The sequence below is a fragment of the Tiliqua scincoides genome, chromosome 4 (genome assembly GCF_035046505.1).
Source record: "Tiliqua scincoides isolate rTilSci1 chromosome 4, rTilSci1.hap2, whole genome shotgun sequence".
Taxonomy (NCBI): Eukaryota; Metazoa; Chordata; class Lepidosauria; order Squamata; family Scincidae; genus Tiliqua; species Tiliqua scincoides.
In genome coordinates, this window is record NC_089824.1 from 69,274,083 (window position 1) to 69,294,714 (window position 20,632).

The 20,632-nt window shown below is 40.6% G+C and overlaps 1 protein-coding gene across 1 annotated transcript in view; it reads right to left on the reverse strand.

Moving 5' to 3' along the window:
- The window catches only part of MBP (myelin basic protein), a 175,362-nt gene that overhangs the window by 3,074 nt on the left and 151,656 nt on the right, over nt 1-20,632 (reverse strand). Inside the window, exons 5-8 of the mRNA XM_066623953.1 lie at nt 9,860-9,970; nt 7,746-7,781; nt 5,448-5,480; nt 2,093-2,212 (exon numbers count right to left, since the gene is read on the reverse strand). Coding sequence (XP_066480050.1) covers nt 2,093-2,212; nt 5,448-5,480; nt 7,746-7,781; nt 9,860-9,970 — 300 coding nt within the window. The remainder of the gene's footprint in view (nt 1-2,092; nt 2,213-5,447; nt 5,481-7,745; nt 7,782-9,859; nt 9,971-20,632) is intronic.

Consider the following 20,632-nt stretch of genomic DNA (forward strand, 5'->3'; position numbering starts at 1 on the left):
CTTGGAAATCTCACATGGTTATACCTCATTTGCTCAAGATATATTTATTTCTGATTTGAATATGATTTGTTGGAAGAACACCTTCAAATCAAAGATTGAGAGATTTACAGCACAATCCTATGCACGTCAACTCAGAAGTAAGCCCCATTGAGTTTAATGGGACTTAGGGCCCAATATTAAGGTGACCCAGGGCCAGCGCTGAGCCCTAGCATATAGCCTGCTTGATACAGCAGCTGCTGCTTTGGCACCACTGCTCCAGTGGGCGCCAGGAAGCTCAGGATTGGGTGCTTCGGAGGTGTGTATAGGATTGCTGCTTTAGAGTCTGTCATCTTTGGATCAGAACAAATGGGTGCTGAATGGAAGCTTCCATTTATATGTGACTTTGTACAGCATGGCCATGCATCCAGATCATTAAGCAGACTGTCTTTTTTTGCAGAATGGTCAACTTTGCACCTGCATTCTGTGAATAAAACACAAGGTGCTGGCTAAGATGGAAACTGTGTTTAGTAGTATCACACCCATAGGTTTGCTTTCATCTAAGTGAGCTTGAAGCGAGCTGATCTAGTTAAGTCAAATTGTTTCAGTTTTAACTATGTTAAATGTCATTGAAATCAATAGGATTAAATTGGCTTAAATTCTAGGTCTTTCATGTTAACTGAATGCTGAATAAGACTATTTTCATTTCATTTGCAATACAATACAGGTGGAGCCTGTTTATCTGTGGATTTTATATCCATGGATTCCTCCTTGGCTCCACCTGAGCCCTCTGAAGGCAACCAGAGCTGTGCTCTGGTTGCCTCCGGAGGGCTTTCTGAAGTCTCTGCAGGCTTCAGAATGCCTCATAGAGGCAAAAAACCTTGCAACTTCTGTCACATCCGGAGGGAAACCAGAAGTGACATTTTTAATGCCTTATAAGGCATTAGGAGGCCTGGGGAAGATACACTGGAGATGACTATTATATGAGAGATTATTGTTTTAGGGAAAGGAATGCCTGGCTATCCAGCATCATCAAATGTTATCATCAAATGCCCACATACCCTACAGTTCTTTGGTTGCATAAACAGCACTACTGCTCTTTGAGATTGTTGCTTAAGAGCACAACCCAATGCATGTCTACTCAGAGATCAATGGGACTTACTCCCAGTTAAGCATGTATAGTAGACATAAGCCTATTTCTTCTAAATCTGTAGTAGCTAGCAGGGATGGGAACTTGGCACCGCGATGAAACTTTAGACCCAAGTCTCCACCCCCTGTGACTCAGCTTGTGCACAAGGCTTAATGGGTGCCTTTTGCTGACTCGCCTCCAAAATTCCTGAGTCATTTTGTCTCAAGTCAGTTTCTTTTGGGTCAGGCACTCCAGGTTCAGGGCACACACCAAAAGGGTCTGGGAGGCGTTTGGTCTTGGCAAGGTAGGAGAGGGTGGGACAGACAGTGGGAGGGGACAGAAGCAGCAAATGGGTGAAGGGTCACACAGCAGCAGCTGGGAGACTTGTGTTAAGAGTATGACCCAACCCTTCATAGCTCTACTCAGAAGTAGTCCCATTGCCTGTCATTCAGTGAGGCAGCTTCTTCCTCCCAGGTAACAATGACCAGAGCCATGAGGAACTGACTGGAGCCACAAGGAACTATTTTTGGACTTTTCTGCCTCCTTTTTCTCCCTCCAACCAAGCCTAAGGCAATACCCCCTTGGGCTCCTCCTCCTGCTCTCCCTTGTATAGAAGAAAAAATTAAAAGACCACCCATTCTTCATCCAATAATCCTTCAGAAATGGACAAGAGAGCCCACTTCCTCCTCCCTCCTCTGGCTCCTGCTCGATGCGAAACATTAACCCTTGCATACATGGGGACTCATTTCCGAGTCAGTGGCTCAAACTCAAGTTAGTGCCTGAGTCAGTGATATGCCTGACTTGAGTGTACACAAGTCAGTAAAAAACACATACTTTTTGCAACTTGGACTTGAGTCATGACTTGAGTTCCCATCCATAGTAGCTAGTTAATCAAATGAATGCAATTATTGGAGATCATAGTTCCTCCTTGCCCTCCAACCTGGTCAACTATTTCTTGATTATGGTAGCTTCTTTTGTGTACATTACCAGTCTAAAGAGTTTAGACAGTGTGCCTTGGCCATCATGGTGGTATTTGTGTCCCTTATGAGCATATTTATGCTCGTAGAATTTGCCACTTCCATATCCAGGCTTGTGGGTTTCACCACCCTGTAAAAGAGAAATTACAAATACCTCTAGTTTTTGCCATTGAAATACATTACCGTAATTTAGAAATACTGGATGAGAATGCTATTGAACTGGCCAAGTACATGAAAGAATACATGAAAGGGTGGAGCTTTCTCTCGCCAAATAACTAATAGTGAAAGAACTCTCAGATCCATTTGGTAGTAAAATACATAGTTAAGGGAGAAGAAAGAATCAAGACAAGATAACTGAGAGTCTATTCAGTTTAAATGAAAGCCAACCACTTTGTGAACTTTTCGCTGAAAAGCGGTATATAAATACTGTTAACAATAACAATAAGAACAACATGTACAAAATACCTTATGGCACATTTTGGCTGCCATTGTTTGGGAAATGCCTGAGGTAATGATGAACTCTGATGACTAACCCACACAATACCTGATGTAAACTGTTTCGTAAATTTAAGCTATCAAGTGACAACAGTTATGTAAGTGATGCGATTGGAAGAAATACTAACCAAAAAAATGTGGTCTTAGAAAAGAAATATATGAATTTTTAAAACACTGACCACTTTGAGAAAGTTCTACTGAATGTTACTCACATTAATGGCAAGCTTTTTGGTATGTTGTGGAGCAATGTACTTACATTTCAGTGTTATCCATTTCTTTGAAAAGTATTGTAAAAACAAAAAAATGAGACATTTATTGAAAGGAATTGCATAACTATCTGAAGAAAACTGGGAATTTAAGCAAGATTTTTCAAATATTTCCCTCAGCAACTGTGAGGTGGTACTTTTCATAGTGTCATCGATTGAGATGGAAGGGGCCCTTCAAGGCATCTGGTCAAGACTCCTGCTTAAAGAAGGAAAAACCCCTCTAGAGCTCTATTAAAAAAGTTTCTTACCCATGGTGAATATACAAAGTCCATTACAAATTTGTGAAAATGACCTAAAGAAACACCCCAGTCCAAGTTGATTTGGTGTTTTTTTAAAAAATGCATGTCTAGTTAATTCACTCCCAACTGATAAAAAAAGTGCATTCAGTGTCCAGGATGGAGGCTGCCAGGCTGCCTAATATGAGGTGGAAATTACTAGGAAGGGAGCTGAGGCCATCTGAGCATTTCCCTGAAGCCATGAAGCAGCCAGTGATAGCCTTTCATGGACTAGGAAAATGTCTACTGGATGATGGATGCTGTACTAATAATGCCTTTGTGAAGAATTTGACTTGGCTGTAAATTTGAAGTCTGTAATGGGCTTTCCTTCCATTTATTGAAAGCTTCATGATGCTGTACTATATTCTCCTAAATAAGTATTCACTTCAGCTGTACAAATTTGGTGAATTTTGACTGAGGCAGAACTGGTGAAAATCTGACCTAACTGTAAATTCTTAGCAAAAATGACCTATGTTCTGCTGTCATTTGATAATTGTGGATTCTGATAGAGGCAGCTATGAATTTCAGTCATTGAACAGTCACACTCATGGAAGTCATGGAAGAAAAGCCACTCAAAAATACTTTTTATATTGCACTGACAGAAACAAAAATTGAATGAGAGAGCAGTGAGAGTGCAGTTCCTATCCTTTTAAGTTGTACCCTGACCTCCTTGCTGAACAATTTTTAAAAGCTATTATTTTTTCCCCAGCCAAATGCTGCTTTGACATAGATTCTGTCAGAGCTGAATTGGGTGAATGGAATGCTTTAAACTGAGGTGTTTTTAATTTTTTAAACCTTTCACAGTATTACCTTTCTTCTGCACATTTCCCCTCCGTTTTGGGTCAGGTAGTCAGGAGCTCTCTCACTCCTCGGATTTTAACATTATTTGGCATTGTAAAATGAGGATAAAAATATATCAGTGGTGATCTGTTGGGGGGCGAAGTCTCTTCTTCCCATTTCTAGTTTTCTCTGGCACCTTTCCACTCTGGCTGAATGGTGTGGTCAATATGCATAATTGTAAGACTGCAAAGCCTTTTGTTGTGAATTGAGGTGCCAAGAGAAGCAAAACTGAGGTTGAGATGTGAGGAGTGGGCAGTAGCAGGGGGGAGGCACCTACTCTGCTTAAAGGTTTTTTAACTGGAGGAAAATTGTTCTTCGGCATGAAAGAAAAACAGGTCTTATGCTCAGGGGGATTTTGAAAGTTGGGCCCCATCATGCAGTGTTCATAGTTCATTCAATCTAATGGTGCTCTGACAGAAGCCCTGCATATAATTTAACAGTAAAGATGAAAAGTTATCTCGTCTTCCACCTCTGCATGTCTTTTAAAAACATATATCTGCAGAAGAATGTACAGGCGGGGCGGATTTTGGGTCGAATCTGTTTGCGGATCTAGCTCAACACAGGTCCCCCAGACCTGCGTTAAGCCAGACTTGGCCCAACCTGAACCCTCTGCAGGCAACTGCAGCTGCACTTCGGTACCCTCCAGAAGGTTTTCTGAAGCCTGCAGAGGCCGCATGTGTGCGCCCTCCAGGGGCTTCCCTGGGCCTCAGAATGAGTTGTATGGCATAAAAACCTCACTTCCGGTTTCCTCAGGAAAATGGAAGCAGTGTTTTTTTGACTGAAAAGGGAATTCTGATGCCTACAGAGACCACAGGCAGATGTGTGCAGCCTCAGGGCTTCAGAAACCCTCTGGAGGGGATCAGAGCACAGCTCCAGTCACCACTGGAGGATTTAAAAGGGTGAAAACTGTGGATTTCATTATCCACAGTTTTCAGTACCCATGGGGGGGGGGAGGTGTCCAAGAACGTATCCCCTGCAAATAATGAGGCCTCACCTGTACAGGGTCTAAAGAAATGGCAATGTTGCTGTCACAACATCAGGATGGGATGCAGAATAGATATACCATTAACTAATAGTGCAACCACTTTCTTAATCCCAAATGAAAGTGGAATTTTGTACAGTTCATAATTTCTTATTGTCCATTATTTTTCTCTCATCCACACCCGCTCACACATACGCACAGATCAGTCAAACCTTTAGGTGGCCTTATAGGAAAGAGATTTGCCATGCAGTGCATTTGCTCTGTTTGTGCTTTGGCAAAAGAGAGTTTAATCACACGGTAAGTTTAATAGGCTTTTGGAGGAAAGCAAGCAACAAAACTGGGCATAAACAAGCTGCTTATGAGCCAGGAATGGATCAGAAGGAATAAAGCGGAAAACATGAGTGTCAAGATTCTGCAGCAGCTAGAAAGGCAAAACAGATAAAACAGTTGCTGTTTGGGCCTTGGTAAAACAAAATGGCTGCAAGTAGAAGCTGGTTCATCACCTACCCAGCTAAATCTGCTGAAAGATAATCCTCTCCCCTGCACATATAAGAAACAGAAACATTGACATGGTGACCACCATGGACATAAAAGGCACTGATGCTGTATAAAAAATAATAATCAGTGAAAGAGGAATTCTCTATTAACTAGGATCAATGTTTCAATAATAAGGCACTTTCAGTTTTGGATTTTGAAGCTGTGACTTACATGACCTTGTAAAGTTATTTAGTACTGTATGGATGTTCATTTTAAGACCCATCTCCTAAAATACATGCAAGTATCACTGAAGAGTGGTTGGACTCACCATTGATTTCTTGCATTACTAACAGTGCAATCCTATGTATGTTTACTCAGGAATAAGTTCCACTGTATTCAATTGGAAACTTACTCCTAAGAAAGAGCGCATTCTCCTTTCCAATTGCCTAGGAGAATTTCAGTCTCTCAGAAGTAATAAACACCCTTCTGATCTTTTATAATTGGAATTTTCATGAAGCAGGACTTGGCCCTTAAGATGTGGGTCTGTAAGAATGATCTTGTGGTCGTTCTTGGAAAATGCTAACTTCTAATGCATAATGCTGTAGGTGTTTGTGCACCAAAATGTGACAATATTGGTTTAGATGGACTACTTACTTGGTTTCATTTAATGCAGTTCCTTAGTCTGAGGTAGGATAAGGGAAATTGATGAGGTGGTTTGGAGCTGTGATTTTTTTAAATTCAGCAATATCCCTTAAAATAAGGCATCACTGGCGACTGTAAATACCACACACCTTATTAAGTTGTAGTGCTCATCAAGCATTGAAAGTAACCTGGAGATTTTGCCTAGTTTCTGAATTTTGTGTGTAGCATTACTAAAAGAGGTCTTCATGGCTGTGTAAGTGCTGGAAATTTGGATAGGACTGGGGTCTAGAGTAGAGAAGCAGAACACTGTGCCATGCCCCCCCCTCCCCAAAAGGACCCAGGAAGATGGAAATAGTGACTTGTTTCATTTTAGACACAAAAGAGCTGAAGTGTACAACACCATGCATGGAAACATGGGCAAAAACACACTGATCAAAGTCATCCTGATGGCTGGCATTAGAGCAGTGGTGGCCTCTTAAGGATTACTTTGAAGAAAATGGGGAAATGCTCTGGTCACAGGAGGTGTGTTTTAGAAGCCCTACACTTTCTAGTCAGAAAGCACCAGCGTGGAAATTAGAAACCACTCAATAGCAAGGGAGGACCTTCCAACTGCATGCCTTGTCCCAATTGCTTTAAGGTAGCATCATATATATCAGAATCTACATTGCACAGAAGCTTTCTGGAAAAATTCTTGAAGTACCTCTCTATAACAGTGTTAATCAAACTGTGGGTCAGGACCCACCAGGTGGGTCGTGAACCATTTTCAAATGGGTCCCCATTAATTTATATACAGGTTGAGACTAATTAATTGCGTGGGTTCCGTTCCAAGCACTCACCTGGATTTAAAAAAAAATACACTATAGCAAATCAATTTAAAAAACAAAGTTTATTTGCTCAAGTGTTTGAAAAACAGCCTTGATGACCTTTTGACTCGAAGATAAGAGTCATTAAGAAGACAATCCATCAGCACTTCACTCAGTCCCTCCCTTCACCAATGCAAAATGATCATGTTTTTTCATGTGCTGGGGAAGGGAGGTGTCTGAAGGAGAGAGAAGGATTGATGGATTGTCAGCCAGCTGCCCTCTCTCTCTCTCTCTCATTAAGGAGGCTGTTGTTAAAGGACTGTTAAGTTTTTGAAACTGATTTTAAAGGGATGCATTTTTCCCCTTCTTCAGGGATCAGCACATTCCTTCTCATTTGCAGGGGCCATTCGTGTTGAGTCAAATCCATGTATAAATAGGCTGGACCTGTATTTTATTTTTAGTATACTTGATGCTACCTTCGTCTGTGGCTGTATTTGGACTGCACTTTTAACAGGCTACTCTGTATATGTTTTTAGCAATGATAGTAAATGGAACTTACTCCTGGGTAAGTATGGGTAGGATAAGCCTAGGATTGTTAAAAATTTTCCTGCTTGATGATGTCACTTCCAGCCATGACATCTCTTCCTGTGGGTCCTGACAGATTCTCATTCTAAAAAGTGGGTCCCAGTGCTAAACATCTGAGAACCACTGCTCTATAAGAATGCAAATCACACTCCATTTTCCCACAAGCTACATCTCAAGCACAGAAGAACTGTGATTTCTTTGCCTAAAAATTTTGTATTGCCAGTGGTAGGTGAGCTAATGAAAGAGACAACATAATCTTTGGTGAATTAATGCCAACTTTTCACATGGAGCCACTTACCTTTGCTTGCATGGGAGGAGTTGTCCTGGGTGACACCTGAAAAGCAACACAGCATTGTAAATAAAAAACAATGAATTGAATACTAGTTATTGAGATTTCTTTCCGCTGCACTCTGGATCTTGGACCAGTTAGACCTTGTCTGTGTGACATTAATGGCACAATCCTATGTATCCTATGTATGTTTACTCAGAAGTGAGTCCTGCTCTGTTCAATGGGATTGACTCCAAGGTAAGTATGTATAAGACTGCAACTGTAGAATGTGTCTTGGCAACTGACTAGTAAAGGGCATTTTAATGAGGTTGCATTCCCTGCCTGGATGTGAAAAACTATACATCCTTCCTCTAAGGAGTATATATTAACATCCTTTCTCTAAGGAGTTTAGAGTCAATAGCATAGCCAGAGCAGTTTAAACTTGGGTTTAACAGGCTGAGATCAACCATGGACTCTGATGGATGTGAGACCAACAGGAGATGGTCAGTATCGTGAGGTGGTCAGAGTGATACAGTGCAGGCCAGTCACTATCTGTCAGCCTAACTTACTCAATAAAATTGTTGCGAGACAAAGGGAGGGGTCATGTGTATTATTCTAAATGATAGTGTAGCTTAGAATGGTGCAAAATCATAACTAGTGCAGGCTCCTGAATGTGAGTGCGAGCAACCCCCCCTTGCCCTCAGAGACATTCAGGCTTGGAGCAACAGCTGCGCATGGCTGCCTGAATGGCTCCAAGGGTGAGTGGGGGGGGGGGGGTAACATGGAATTACCTGTTATTAAGAGCACATTTTCAAATAAACCCTCAACATGCATAGGTGCTGAGGATGGAATATTTGGGTTCATCCAAGGAATTCACTAAGCTGTATACAATTGCATTGAATTAAGAATGTTTTATTAGAACTAAAGTTTTTTTTAAAATCTTTTCATAACAGAATTGATGGTCCTCCACTTCATGTTATCCAAGGGGTTTGCATGATGAGACAGCCATGTAGAAAACTCAGTTCACCCTGGAGTTACCTGAAGCAGTGAGAGATTGGGTTCAAACCGCTCTACCCCATATTGTTGCAGCAACCCTGCTCCCAGTTGAATTAATGAATGAAGATAGGAAAAATTACTTTTGGCAAAGGTACGTTTTTCATATTTCTGTGCTATTCCAGAAATTTCATAAAGAATGAGTGGGGGGAAGGCACCTATCCATGACTGGGCCCTGACATTCTGAATAGTTTGTTGTTAGTATAGACCCCTTCCTGCTAGTTTAAAAACTGAATAAACTCTCTTCTGCCTCTGAAAACAGCAGCACAGAGTTATGGCACTCCAGAACTGGTTGTTTCTTTGTATTTGTTGTTACAGCCTCATAGAGGTGTAATTTAAGCTATAGTTCCCTTTTGTGGACCTAATGCAGGCAGCCAAAACAACATGAAACACAGAAAATGAAAACAAAGGTAACAGCAGAAAATGATTTCCTTTAAAGATGGGAGACGCCAAACAAAGTTGCAAATAGAGTGTGTGAAGCCTTATGGTTGACTCTGGACAATGCATATATATTTTACTCAAAACAAGGACAGCAATTTGCTGCAGGGCCTTCGGTATGCACATGAAGTTGTTCTCTGCACAAGAATTGCTCATTTCATTTCAATGGAGCAGAGGGCATTATTCATCTCTTTGAGTAGGTAGAGTTTCCCTCTCTGCTGAAGCAAACAGTGACAGCCTCAGTCTCAAAGATATTTATTAGACCATATGAGCTATAGATGGGCATATTTCATTTTCATCTCCTTCCTTCTCCCCAGAGTTGGTTTGTACCCTTGCTAACTGCAAAAATGAACCTTTATAATGTGTAATTCTCTTTGAAGGGGTAGAGTCCCTATCCACCTCTGCAAAGTGTCTTTTCTACTGGCTGTTTGCTGGTGTTTCTTTAGTATCTTTTAGATTCTCAGCGCTTCGGGGACAGGGAACTATTTATTTATGTATTTCATTCTAAAAGGCATACAAGATGCTTGATTACCTTGTCCACCCTCTTTGACAAGAGAATTTACTTTGGGGCACTGGCTGTTAATGTTAAACAAAAAAGAAGGGGGAAGAATTTCCTTTAAACTTCAAATGATAAACATAGCACAAATACTTACAATGTTCCTGAAGAAGTGGACTACGGGGTTGTCATCCACATACCGTCCGTGCTGAGACCTCGGATGAGGCAGGGAACTTACATGGCTAGCTCTGGCAGAGTGATGATAGTCCTGAAACACAGCATAGGTTAGATTGATAAATTAGTATCCAGCCTCAAAAGGATGAATGAATTCTGCTAGGAAAGAAAATATCTACTGAATCCATGATAAGATGAGACAGAGGTGATAGAAACAAACCTTGGGTACTTAAGAACATAGAAATGGCCCTAGTGGAACAGGCCAGGGTCCATTTAGCAACCATGGCTAAGAGTTAGACCCAACCTCCATTAATTGTCTCATAGAGATAAGCACATACAATCCTCTGCGCTTGTTACAAACGTATTCCACTGAAGTGAAATCTTTTCATGATTACCTCTGAGGCCAGGTTGAGCAGTCACCAGCAGATTCCTTTTGAGTAACGTATTTATCCCATCATCATGCTCCCTCTTTGACCTCCCTGTCCTCATCTTCAACAAGAACCTCTTTAAACAATATGCCCAGAAATAATCAATCATTAATTCTCATGAACATGAAGCTACCTTATACTGAATGAAGTCATTGGGCCATCTAGTGGAGTACCACCTACTTAATGGCCCTTGAAAAATCTCAGGCAGAGGCCTTGCTCAACCTTTTTACCGGAATTTACGTTAGGTGGAGGTGCCAATTTGGGAATTTCTGTATGCAAATAATGTGTCATGATAATGTGCTATGATTCCTTTCTTTCATAAGTGTTTGTCTATTATTAGGTAAACCGGACACATTTTTGATGTCGCAATAGTTGTGTGTGATTGGATGAGTAGAAAGCTGTTTAGCATTCTGGCTTCTTATAAATTTGAGACAGGATGCACACAGCCACAGAAGGTAATCTGTAACTGGTTATGTGGCAAGTTGAGTTTTATAGTGACCTCCCTACTTCATATTTATTGGGTTGCAGAGAAATTTTAAAATTTGCCACATGATTATAATACTATGGCCAAATGTTATTATGACAGATCCGTATATGGCTGTGTATATCCTGCCTTGAGTTTACAAGCTGCCAATGTGTGGTAAACGATCACCTGTATCCATCAAGGGTCTTAGTAGTAGTGTTGATAGAAACAAAGAGAAAAGTGATATGCATATGCTTAATTGAAAAAAATAATACTCAAAATGTGGGCTGCAAGCTTTCAAGTTCCACAGAACTCTTCTTTAGGCATTAGTATTTAAGGCAGAAAATAAATGGGAACAAAATGATATTACACGTAAAAGCTAGTGTTGTTAGCCAAGTAAAGTCGAGTGTTCTTTATATGAAGTTTAAACAGCAATTGTGTCATCTGGATTACTGATTTTACTGGATGGGTCAGCCAGTTGCCCCAAAACAAGTTAGCAAGATGCTAAATAAAGAAGCCTATCAGCTAAGAAGCAAACTAAATTGCCAGGCAGTTTTCTGTATTCACTGAGCCCCTGCCACATAGGTCCTTGAAAAACAGAGAGTAGTGAATGCAAAAGATATAGGACATTGCATCTGCAGGTCTAGAGAAAAATTGAAATGCATACTGATTGCAATCCTATATTCACTTGAACAATCTATACACAATTGAATGTAGTGGAATTTCCTTCTATGTAAAGCATGTATAGGTTTGCGCTGTTAAGTACAGATTCATTTCAAATAATTTCTTATTTATTTTGTATTGATGATTGCAGGGAATGGTCTTATATAACCTTGAAATAATGTCCTAGCTGTGAAATGGATGAAAAGCACATAGAATTTCCTTCTATGTAAAGCATGTATAGGTTTGCGCTGTTAAGTACAGATTCATTTCAAATAATTTCTTATTTATTTTGTGTTGATGATTGCAGGGAATGGTCTTATATAACCTTGAAATAATGTCCTAGCTGTGAAATGGATGAAAAGCACAGTACGGGGCAGTTGAATATCCTTAACATTCTCTGAATTCTATCCCTTGTCTCCCCTCTTAATACCTGCAAATTAGCTACTTTTCCATTCCTCCTGATGGAGAATTCTGTGTAACTTGAAAGCTCCCATCTTCCTATACCAATGGAAGTCCTGAGAGTGCTCCCATGTCTTTGAAATGGAGCCTTGAAGTACTAGGTAAAATAAGGTGCAATAAGCTCTATAAGAAATTATATGCACTTTGGAATATCAATGTTATATAAACTTCAAATATATACACTTACCTTCTGTTCTGTATGGTAGCAAAGTAGTCTCAATCAAATCCTGAGTACAGGATCACATTTTTAAGTAGAAGACATTGTGCATTTCAGTTAGCTATTTGGGGCGATGATACATATTTCATAGGAATCCATTAAATCACTGCTCAGAAAATAGTTGGAACTGCTATAGAACAACTTGATTTTTTAATTTCTCTGTTTAGACTGATATTTTGCCCCATCTTTAGTCTTTGAGTAGTCTTAAAGATCTAAATCAATGAACTGACCCTACCCTTTCTGATTTAACCCTTAGTCCCAGAAATAGACCAAAAAAGCAGATCTTACTAGAAGGGCATGCTCCATTAATATTTGCATAATTTTCATCAATGTGCTAGATGCCAATGGTTACATCATATCTATATTACAATTTATATACTTCAGAGTGCTATCCTCAAATATTTGTGACTTGACTGATAGCCCAATCCTATGCATGCCTCCTCAGAATTGAATGCCTCCTATGCCTCCTATGAATGCCTCCTATGTCACATTATAGTCAATGGGGTTTACTCCAAGGTAAGTGTGGATAGGATTGGGCTGTCAGTCCTTCAAAAATGTACTATATGTACATAGAGTTATTTGATTTTTCTCTGTAAACCGCTTTGTGAACTTTTAGTTGAAAAGCGGTATATAAATACTGTTAATAATAATAATAATAATAATAATAATAATAATAATAATAATAATAATAATAATAGAGAGAAGATATATTGATGTCAGGCTTTTATTTTATTTTATTTTTTTTTGCTCGTTTGCTCTTGGTCCTGTAGTCCTTAGGTCTAGAACATGATTTTTTATTTCTCTAAAACTGATTCTGAAGAATCTACAGTCCATGTGAACCCAGTGTCACATTTTCAGATTGTGGTTTAAAGCTTCAGAGACAGTTCTTAAAATTAAGTAGAGCAGAACTTACATCTTGTAAGTTAAGAAGAAGTGCGAAAGAGCCATTAGAAGATCATTCAAAATAAATGAAAACCAGAAACTTTCCCATTGTCTATATTGTTTTAATTTTCTATGTTACACATTGTTAGGAGAAAAAAATACTTTTGAAATGCCATGTAACCCATTTTTTAAAAGCTTGTTCTGTTAGGTTTACTCTATATCCATCCTATATGCATGTATTTATCTACTAGAAAGAAAAAAAATTATTGAATGCCATGGGAATTCAGTCCACTTTTGCTCTTCACTCAAAATGGCACTTTTTCATTTTTCTATAGCTTGCTGCACTTCTTAAGTAACTGGTGCTAAGCATTTTGAACAGAGAAAACAAGTTGTATAAACAAACCTATCCTGTTTCAAAGTGGTGCATCCGACCCCCATGAAGTTTCAAGATAACACAGTTAAAAAACAAACCATGTCTGAGACTTTGAATGTGCTGTCTTTCTTTCCCATTTCAGTATGCTATGCCAAAAACAGCTTATACAGTAATAAGAAGATTTAAAACCATTCAACAATCCAAATCAATAGCAGCAGCAGAAGCAAACAGAAAATATCCTAGGAGAATGCAAGGAACAAAAATGTAGCCAACAGGCAAATTCAAAGCCTGCTAAAAAAAGCAAGTGTTCACAACTGATGGAACTCCAGGATGGATGGAGCTGGTCTGGTCTGTTCTGGTCTCATGGGACAGGTTGGTTCATAAACACATTGACCATTTTTCAGACCAGTGCCTTTTATTTTGCATGGGCCACTTATGCACATGGATGGCCACTGTACCTGGACATTCCAGATTAATTTCAGCCCATGTTCTGAGAACACAACCTGGTTCATCTTCCCTTCTCCCCATTGCTCATGCATGGGGGACTCTCCTCCACATAAGTAATGTGGGAAGATTAAGCAACTGTCTAAACAATGTTCTGTAAGGAGGTTTCTTTCAGAAGACTTTGTCCTCACCTAGCCCACAAAGGAATCAGAAGAGTTTTATCATGGCTTTTAGAGAACCTAATGCTGTCGTGAATGTGCTTCACAATCTGATTCAGACGTCACAGTCAACCAGGTAGTTAGCTTGATGTGTATTCAAGAACGTAAGAAGAGACTGGGTCAGACTGAATGGCCATGTAGTCCAGCTTTGTTTCACACAGTCTGTCCCATTATTAAGCAATCAGAGGTATGCTTGTGTGTATTGCACCTGTTTCTAATTACTTCTGGCCACCACAAAATCCCTTGGAAAACAACTTTTGCAGAAAGGCAGACATTAAACCCCTGCCTGCAACCCTGGAGAGTTGCTGCCAGCCCCTGTAGACAAAATTGACCTAGATAGAGGGGTCTCAGTGTAAGGCAGCTTTATATGTTTATGTTCATAACCAGGTCATTTTCCAACTCTCTTGTCACTAAGCAACAAGAGCTGCCAAGGCAACAAAGCTGGTGGATGAAAGCTAATAGATAAAAGGTGAGTGGTGCGGTGACTTCAAATCCAAAGCCATTCATTAGGCTGAAGGAGGATATACCAGACTGAGGAAGAAACACAACTGCTACCATAAGACCCTTATTTTATGCCAGCAATCAAGACTGGGAAATAACATCCAGGGGTTTGGAGCAGAGCATCACTAATATGCAGATGGGCCCCAGCTCCACCTCTCTGTGCCTCTGAATGCTGGGGAGGCTGCAGAGGTCCCAAAACATTGTCTGAGGGGGTGGTGGTTGGGACTGGATGAGGGCTAGCAAGCTGAAATTAAATCTGAACAAGACAGAATTCTTTGTCTAGAGATCTACAATGCAAGTAATGGGCTATCAATTATTTTCAGTGTGGTTCCCTTGTAACAAATGGGAAAGGTGGAATATAAATGTTTTAAAGCAATGTGCCATATGCACTTAAAATGTTGGTATATTTTGTTCTGGTCCACACATGCATGGTATTGGAAGAGCAGCATGGCCATCACTGCAATTTACAGCAGTCATGTACAAATTTACAGGTGTAGGGACTGGTGATAGACTAAAAGCTTTGTAAAACTCTTGACACACGATGTATGGAACATCAGCAATGGGGGAGCACTTTTCACAATCACTTTGTGGAAGCCTCTAACAATGAATTTGGCCAATCATATGTGAGCAAAGCAAAGGCTGATTTTTGTATTGATTTTTTTTGAAAGCCATTTGCTTCTTTGGTGATTTGGCATATAAGAAACCAAGACTCATGTAGCTCAACCTGGGGGAGTAGCATTTATATTGGCTGAGATGGCACCAGGATTTTAAAAAAAAAAAGCACAAAAGGGTAAAAAACATGGGTGGGGGAGAGAAAAACTTTGTCCTATGACTTTGATTTCTGTAAGAAAATAGTGGCACATTATTTTCAGTAATGGCTGTATTTCACATTAATACTCTTATCCTAAATATTAACAGAAATGAACACACAGGGAACTGTTCTTTATGTTCTGCATACTGATGCATTATATTTATAGAAATATTGACTGATGATAATGATGAACAGCACTCTGACAGCGCAATCCTATGCATGTCTACTCAGAAGTAATTTCCATTATGCTCAATGGGGCTTACTCCCAGGGAAGTGTGTGTATACCTGCAGCCTAAATATATGAAAAATGCCTTTCCTCCAAGTTACCAAAGAGGACAAGCTACCTGTTGGGGGCGGAGGGGAGGGAAAACTCACCTGTCTGTGGTGCTGCCTATGCCACATACATGGGCCCTGAAAAGCAAGATGTGACTGTATAATAATATTCTTTTACACAGCATAAAGGAATGGTTCAGATTTCATGCCTGAAAATCACTACTTTCCGGAACTATTTTTTTTCCAGGAACATGGCTGTATTGTGCTCCTTGTTATTTTATAGTAACAACTCCAGAATCAACAAGGTATGACCTTTACTGGGTATGATCACAATTTAGTACAGAATTAAGTGCAGTAAACTCCATTTATTTCAATGGATTTAAGAATGTTTTAACTCTTTGTTGGATTGTGGCACATGTTTTGTTACCATAACATGAATTAGGCCTAAAATAGAGACGGGGGACGGGGGACAGAGTAGTAGAATTCTGTTGTATGGTTTCTGAGCAGAAGATTAAGAGTTTGTTCTTATGATTTCGTTTGATGCAATATTTTATTTTGCTATTTATTTTATTATGTTTGCATCTCACCTTTCTTCCAAGGAGCTCCAGAAATGTTCTTTCTTTTGCAGCCCAATCGTACCCCCTGCCAGCCCATATAATGCAGAGATGCTGATGGAGCACATGCTCCATGCTGTGGGGTGGGGGGAAGAGGGCAACCAGAAATCTCAAGTGATTTGTTTGCCCCTTTGTTTGCCTGTCAACAATGGCTTTCCTTGGACCTATGCCAGCAATTTTGCTGGCATTAGTCCAAGGAGCTTCAAGGGGCATATATGGCAAGGAAAGGGCGGATAGATCTTGGCATGTTCTTCCTCCCACCACTGGTTTGGCCTGCTCCCACCCTGATTCTTCTCTCACCATCCCCTGCCACCTTTCCTGCTCCTATGGGGTGTCGATGAGCTGCTGTCCAGCACATGGGCCTCTGGCCATTTGAGCTGGGGGATCCGAAGCACATGAGTGCAGTATGGCTTTTGTGCTGCTGGAACAGGGATTATGCTGATGGATTGCAAGGTCAGTCAGCATAACCCTAACATTGGATTGGGCTGCTCAGCTCTCAACAATCCTACGAGGTGGGGTATGCTGACTGTCCCCAGGCCATCTAGAAAACTTCTTAGCTGAGTGGGGACCTGAAGTTGTGTTTCTCCAGTTCAGTACCCTAACCATGATACTCAGTTTGCCTATTGTTAGTGCATTAAGGTCAAATATAATAATAATAGTAGTTCTTGCCACCTTTACCTCTGAAAGATCTACCATAATTGGACTTTTCCTGCATCTTACTTTTCATGTTCCTGTTATCTCCTGGCTCCACAATCACTAAAAATGTGAACAATCAATACTCTTGATGAAATGCTACATGCCCTGAAAGCAGAAGCTACAATCTACAGACAATATCCCTTATATTAAAAACAAAGAAGAACAGGCTGGTATAGTTTCATTGCTGTATTTTACTTCTAGTATTATTTGGCCTCTAATATTGAGCCCATAATTAAAAGATCTTGGTCAACAACCAATTATCCACAGTTTTAAGAAGTAAATGAAGTATGTGTCAGTATGTGGTGTCCCCCTGCTTCTGTGGGTGGGGGACTGTACCACTTCAAATGGAGTCAGTACTCCTCCATACCACATAAAAATATCTCTTCACAGAAAACTAGCATGTCAAGGAGACGAATTTTAGCCTAACCTCATTCCCAACATATTGGTTGTATATGTATGGACTAGAATTATCTGTACAACACAGCTTGAAGTTATATAGCCCTAACACAAGTTTCTCCATACCCCTTTGGCCTCTATGCTAGTAACTGAAAAGCCAAGCAAGGCTTCCCATGGGGGTCAAAGTTGCCAATTCCCATCCTAAAACAAATCCAACATCTGCATTACATTGGAATATTACTTATTTGGTCATAGGTCAGTGAGTGTCAGCGCAATATATTGTTTGTGTACAGAATGGTATTGGAGGATACTGTGCCCCTTTGAATCAGATGAGGTACCTAGACCCTTCTTGACATTTTACTCATTAACACATTTGAATTTTCCCCTTCAGTATAAATATTCCCATCTCATATTATAAAGATTAAAGCAATAAAATAAACACATCATAACAATAGCAATGCAAAATATAAAAACCATGGATGAGAGTTAGCAAAGAATGTTTTTCACAGATGAAAAGATGCCATAAATAAGAACCAAAAATGTCCTCCAATGCAGTGAACATGCAACTTGTGCTTTTTTTGTGTTGCTGAGGTGCCATCCAACCTGCAGGTGGCATTTTCTAGTTAAAATGTGGATCATTTTATAGAGGGAACCATCAGACAGATTCTCTTTTTTTCCCAGGCCATACTTATTAAAAATGTTCATCTGCAACTTATAAATGTAGTCAATGTGTAAATTATGTGGATATTACAAATCACATGTCTGCTTCATGCACTTCTTTTTGTGCATGACTGTTGCAATGTTTGAAGTAACCTTGAAGTTCAACATTTGAAACTCTAAAGAGACCTCAAGTCATTGTTGCATTTATTTATGAGCCTCCTCTTCTTGCCCATAGGAAACACTTATGGACTCTGGTCATAAAGTTTCTTGTCATATTCAGACAATTGAAATATTATTTATTTAGTGTGTTTACACTGCATCTTGGCTCTTGTGTTATCAAAAACTCCTGCCTTTAGACAAGTTAATTTGTCTTTGTGAAATGTATGATCTGTCTTATTTTTTTTTTTTTTTTACTTATTTTTCTTACTTACTTTGGGTATTCCCAGAACGCCTTACAGTTGATCCCAAGCCTTGATTCCTTAGTCATAGTATTGGTTGGCTGAATAGTTCACTCTTTGTGGATTGATTTTTCCTTGATGTGTGTCACCTGTGCTGCATGCTTTTTGGTCCCATTGTTTTGTAGAATTTGTTACTGATGTATTTATGCCATTAAAGGTTTACTACTACTACTACTACTACTACACTGCATCTTTCCCCCACACTGTGGGTCCCCAAGGCAGCAAGCATGCATGTTTGTGTACATAAATAAACAGCTTGCACACAGGAAGAGATCCAGCCTCTCACTTGCAAGCAGCTTTTGGACAGTACCATTTATAACCTGCAAAAACAATACATTACAAGAACAGTTGTCTAGTTCAGCCATTTTCAACTACTGTGCCGTGGCACACTGGTGTGCCACAGGAATTTGGGGGAAGGTCATTTATTAATAGGGCTAATGGGAGATGTGAGCCCCCACTGGCAACATGGTGTGCCTTGTTAATTTTCAAGAACCTGGTGGTTTGCCTTGACCACTTTAGTGCCTTGTCAGTGTGCCATGACATGAAAAAGGTTGAAAATCACTGGTCTAGTTAGCTGTATCTCTTCTATGTTCTCAAGTATGAGAAGTGATGCTTCTGTACAACTTGACGAAAACATGTCCCTGTGGCCATGATTCACTTATCAAGATGCTGACACCTGGCTTCAAAGAAAAGGGAAGGGTGGTTGAGTTTGGCATTTGATCTGGGATCAGCCCTAGTTATCTGACGTGTGCCAGAGGTGGTCAGGTAATATACACATCCCTTTCCTACCTGTAAGTCATCAGGGTATGTTGCCAGGTGACAAACATGAATGTTGTGAACCAGTGAAGATGTTTTTAAGGGCAGCTTTTAGTCTGGAAAATGCCCTTAAGAATGTTAATGTGGCACAGAAAGCAGGAAATTCCAGCATTCCAGTTAAAGCCACTGAGACATAGCCATAAAAAAATCAGAAGGAAATTAAAAATTGGACTGTAGGCATTTTTGCATCAGCTTGGAACCCACAAAGAATGCCTACCAAGTGAAGGAAACTGGGGTCAAAGATTCTCAAGGAAACCCAACAATAAAATGTCCATCTGATACACAATTGTTTTAGGAACTGAGTTCTGTAAGGAATTGTTTGCATTTGAGCTGGGTTGATATGGTGGAAAGTAATTGAATTACCATCATATCTCTTTGAGAGCCAGTGGCATTTATGTGGCTAAGATGTAATCCACCATTCCACATCATTACTACTTCTAAACATTAGCAAAGTGGTGTGAAACTGACAACAGCCCACAAATCTCTGAAGAAGGCCAGACAACCAGTGCATGAAGTGGTGAAAAGTGGCTCATTCAAAGCTCTCCTCTGCCATGGGCTCATTGAGTGGCCTTTGGTAACCTACTGTCTCAAAGGCTCAGTCTTGAGATGGGGACAATTCTGATCTAGCTTACCAAATTCCTGAGGAAGACACTTTTTGAAAGCCCGGTCCCCAGCAACTCCTAGACAGAGACACATTGTCAGTGAGTGCAGAGTTTGGTTTTGTGCTCATGGTTAGCAGTCATTGATGGAATTATCCTTTGCAAATCTGTCTAACCTCCTTTTAAAGTCATCTAACCACAGTCCGTGGAACCAAATTTATGGGAGAGGTGACACCGCAGTGGTAGAGCACATGTATTGCATTCAGAAGGTCACAAGTTCAGTCCTTGCTATCTCTGGGTATGGCTGGAAATGACCTTTGTCTGCAGGCCCAGAGCGCTGCTTCCTCTCTATACACTACCAGTGTAGACAGTATTGATCTAGATCAGGGGGCGCCCAAACCCAGGCCCACAGGCCACTTGTGGTCTGCTGTGGGTCCCCATCCGGCCCCCAGGGGGTTCCCCCATCTCCAATGGGCGGTCGGCCCTCACCCCAGCCCGCACTGGCCCATGCCTTGCTTTCCCTAGCTGCTGCTGAGCTCAGTGGCAGCAAAGGAAAGACAAGCCCAGTGCGTGCGCAGGGCCATTTATAGTGAGAAGGTAACGTGAGACGGTCTCGCGTTACTTCCCAATATAAAAGACCCTGCCTGCTTGCTGGCTGGTCTCTTCCTGCCTTGCCCAGGGGCTGGGCTGGGCTCCGCTCAGCTCGGCTCGGCTCGGCTCGGCTCCCCTCTCCTCCTGAAACCTGAGCCAGGGGAGTGCAGAAGAGAGAGGGGGGGAGCCCAGCC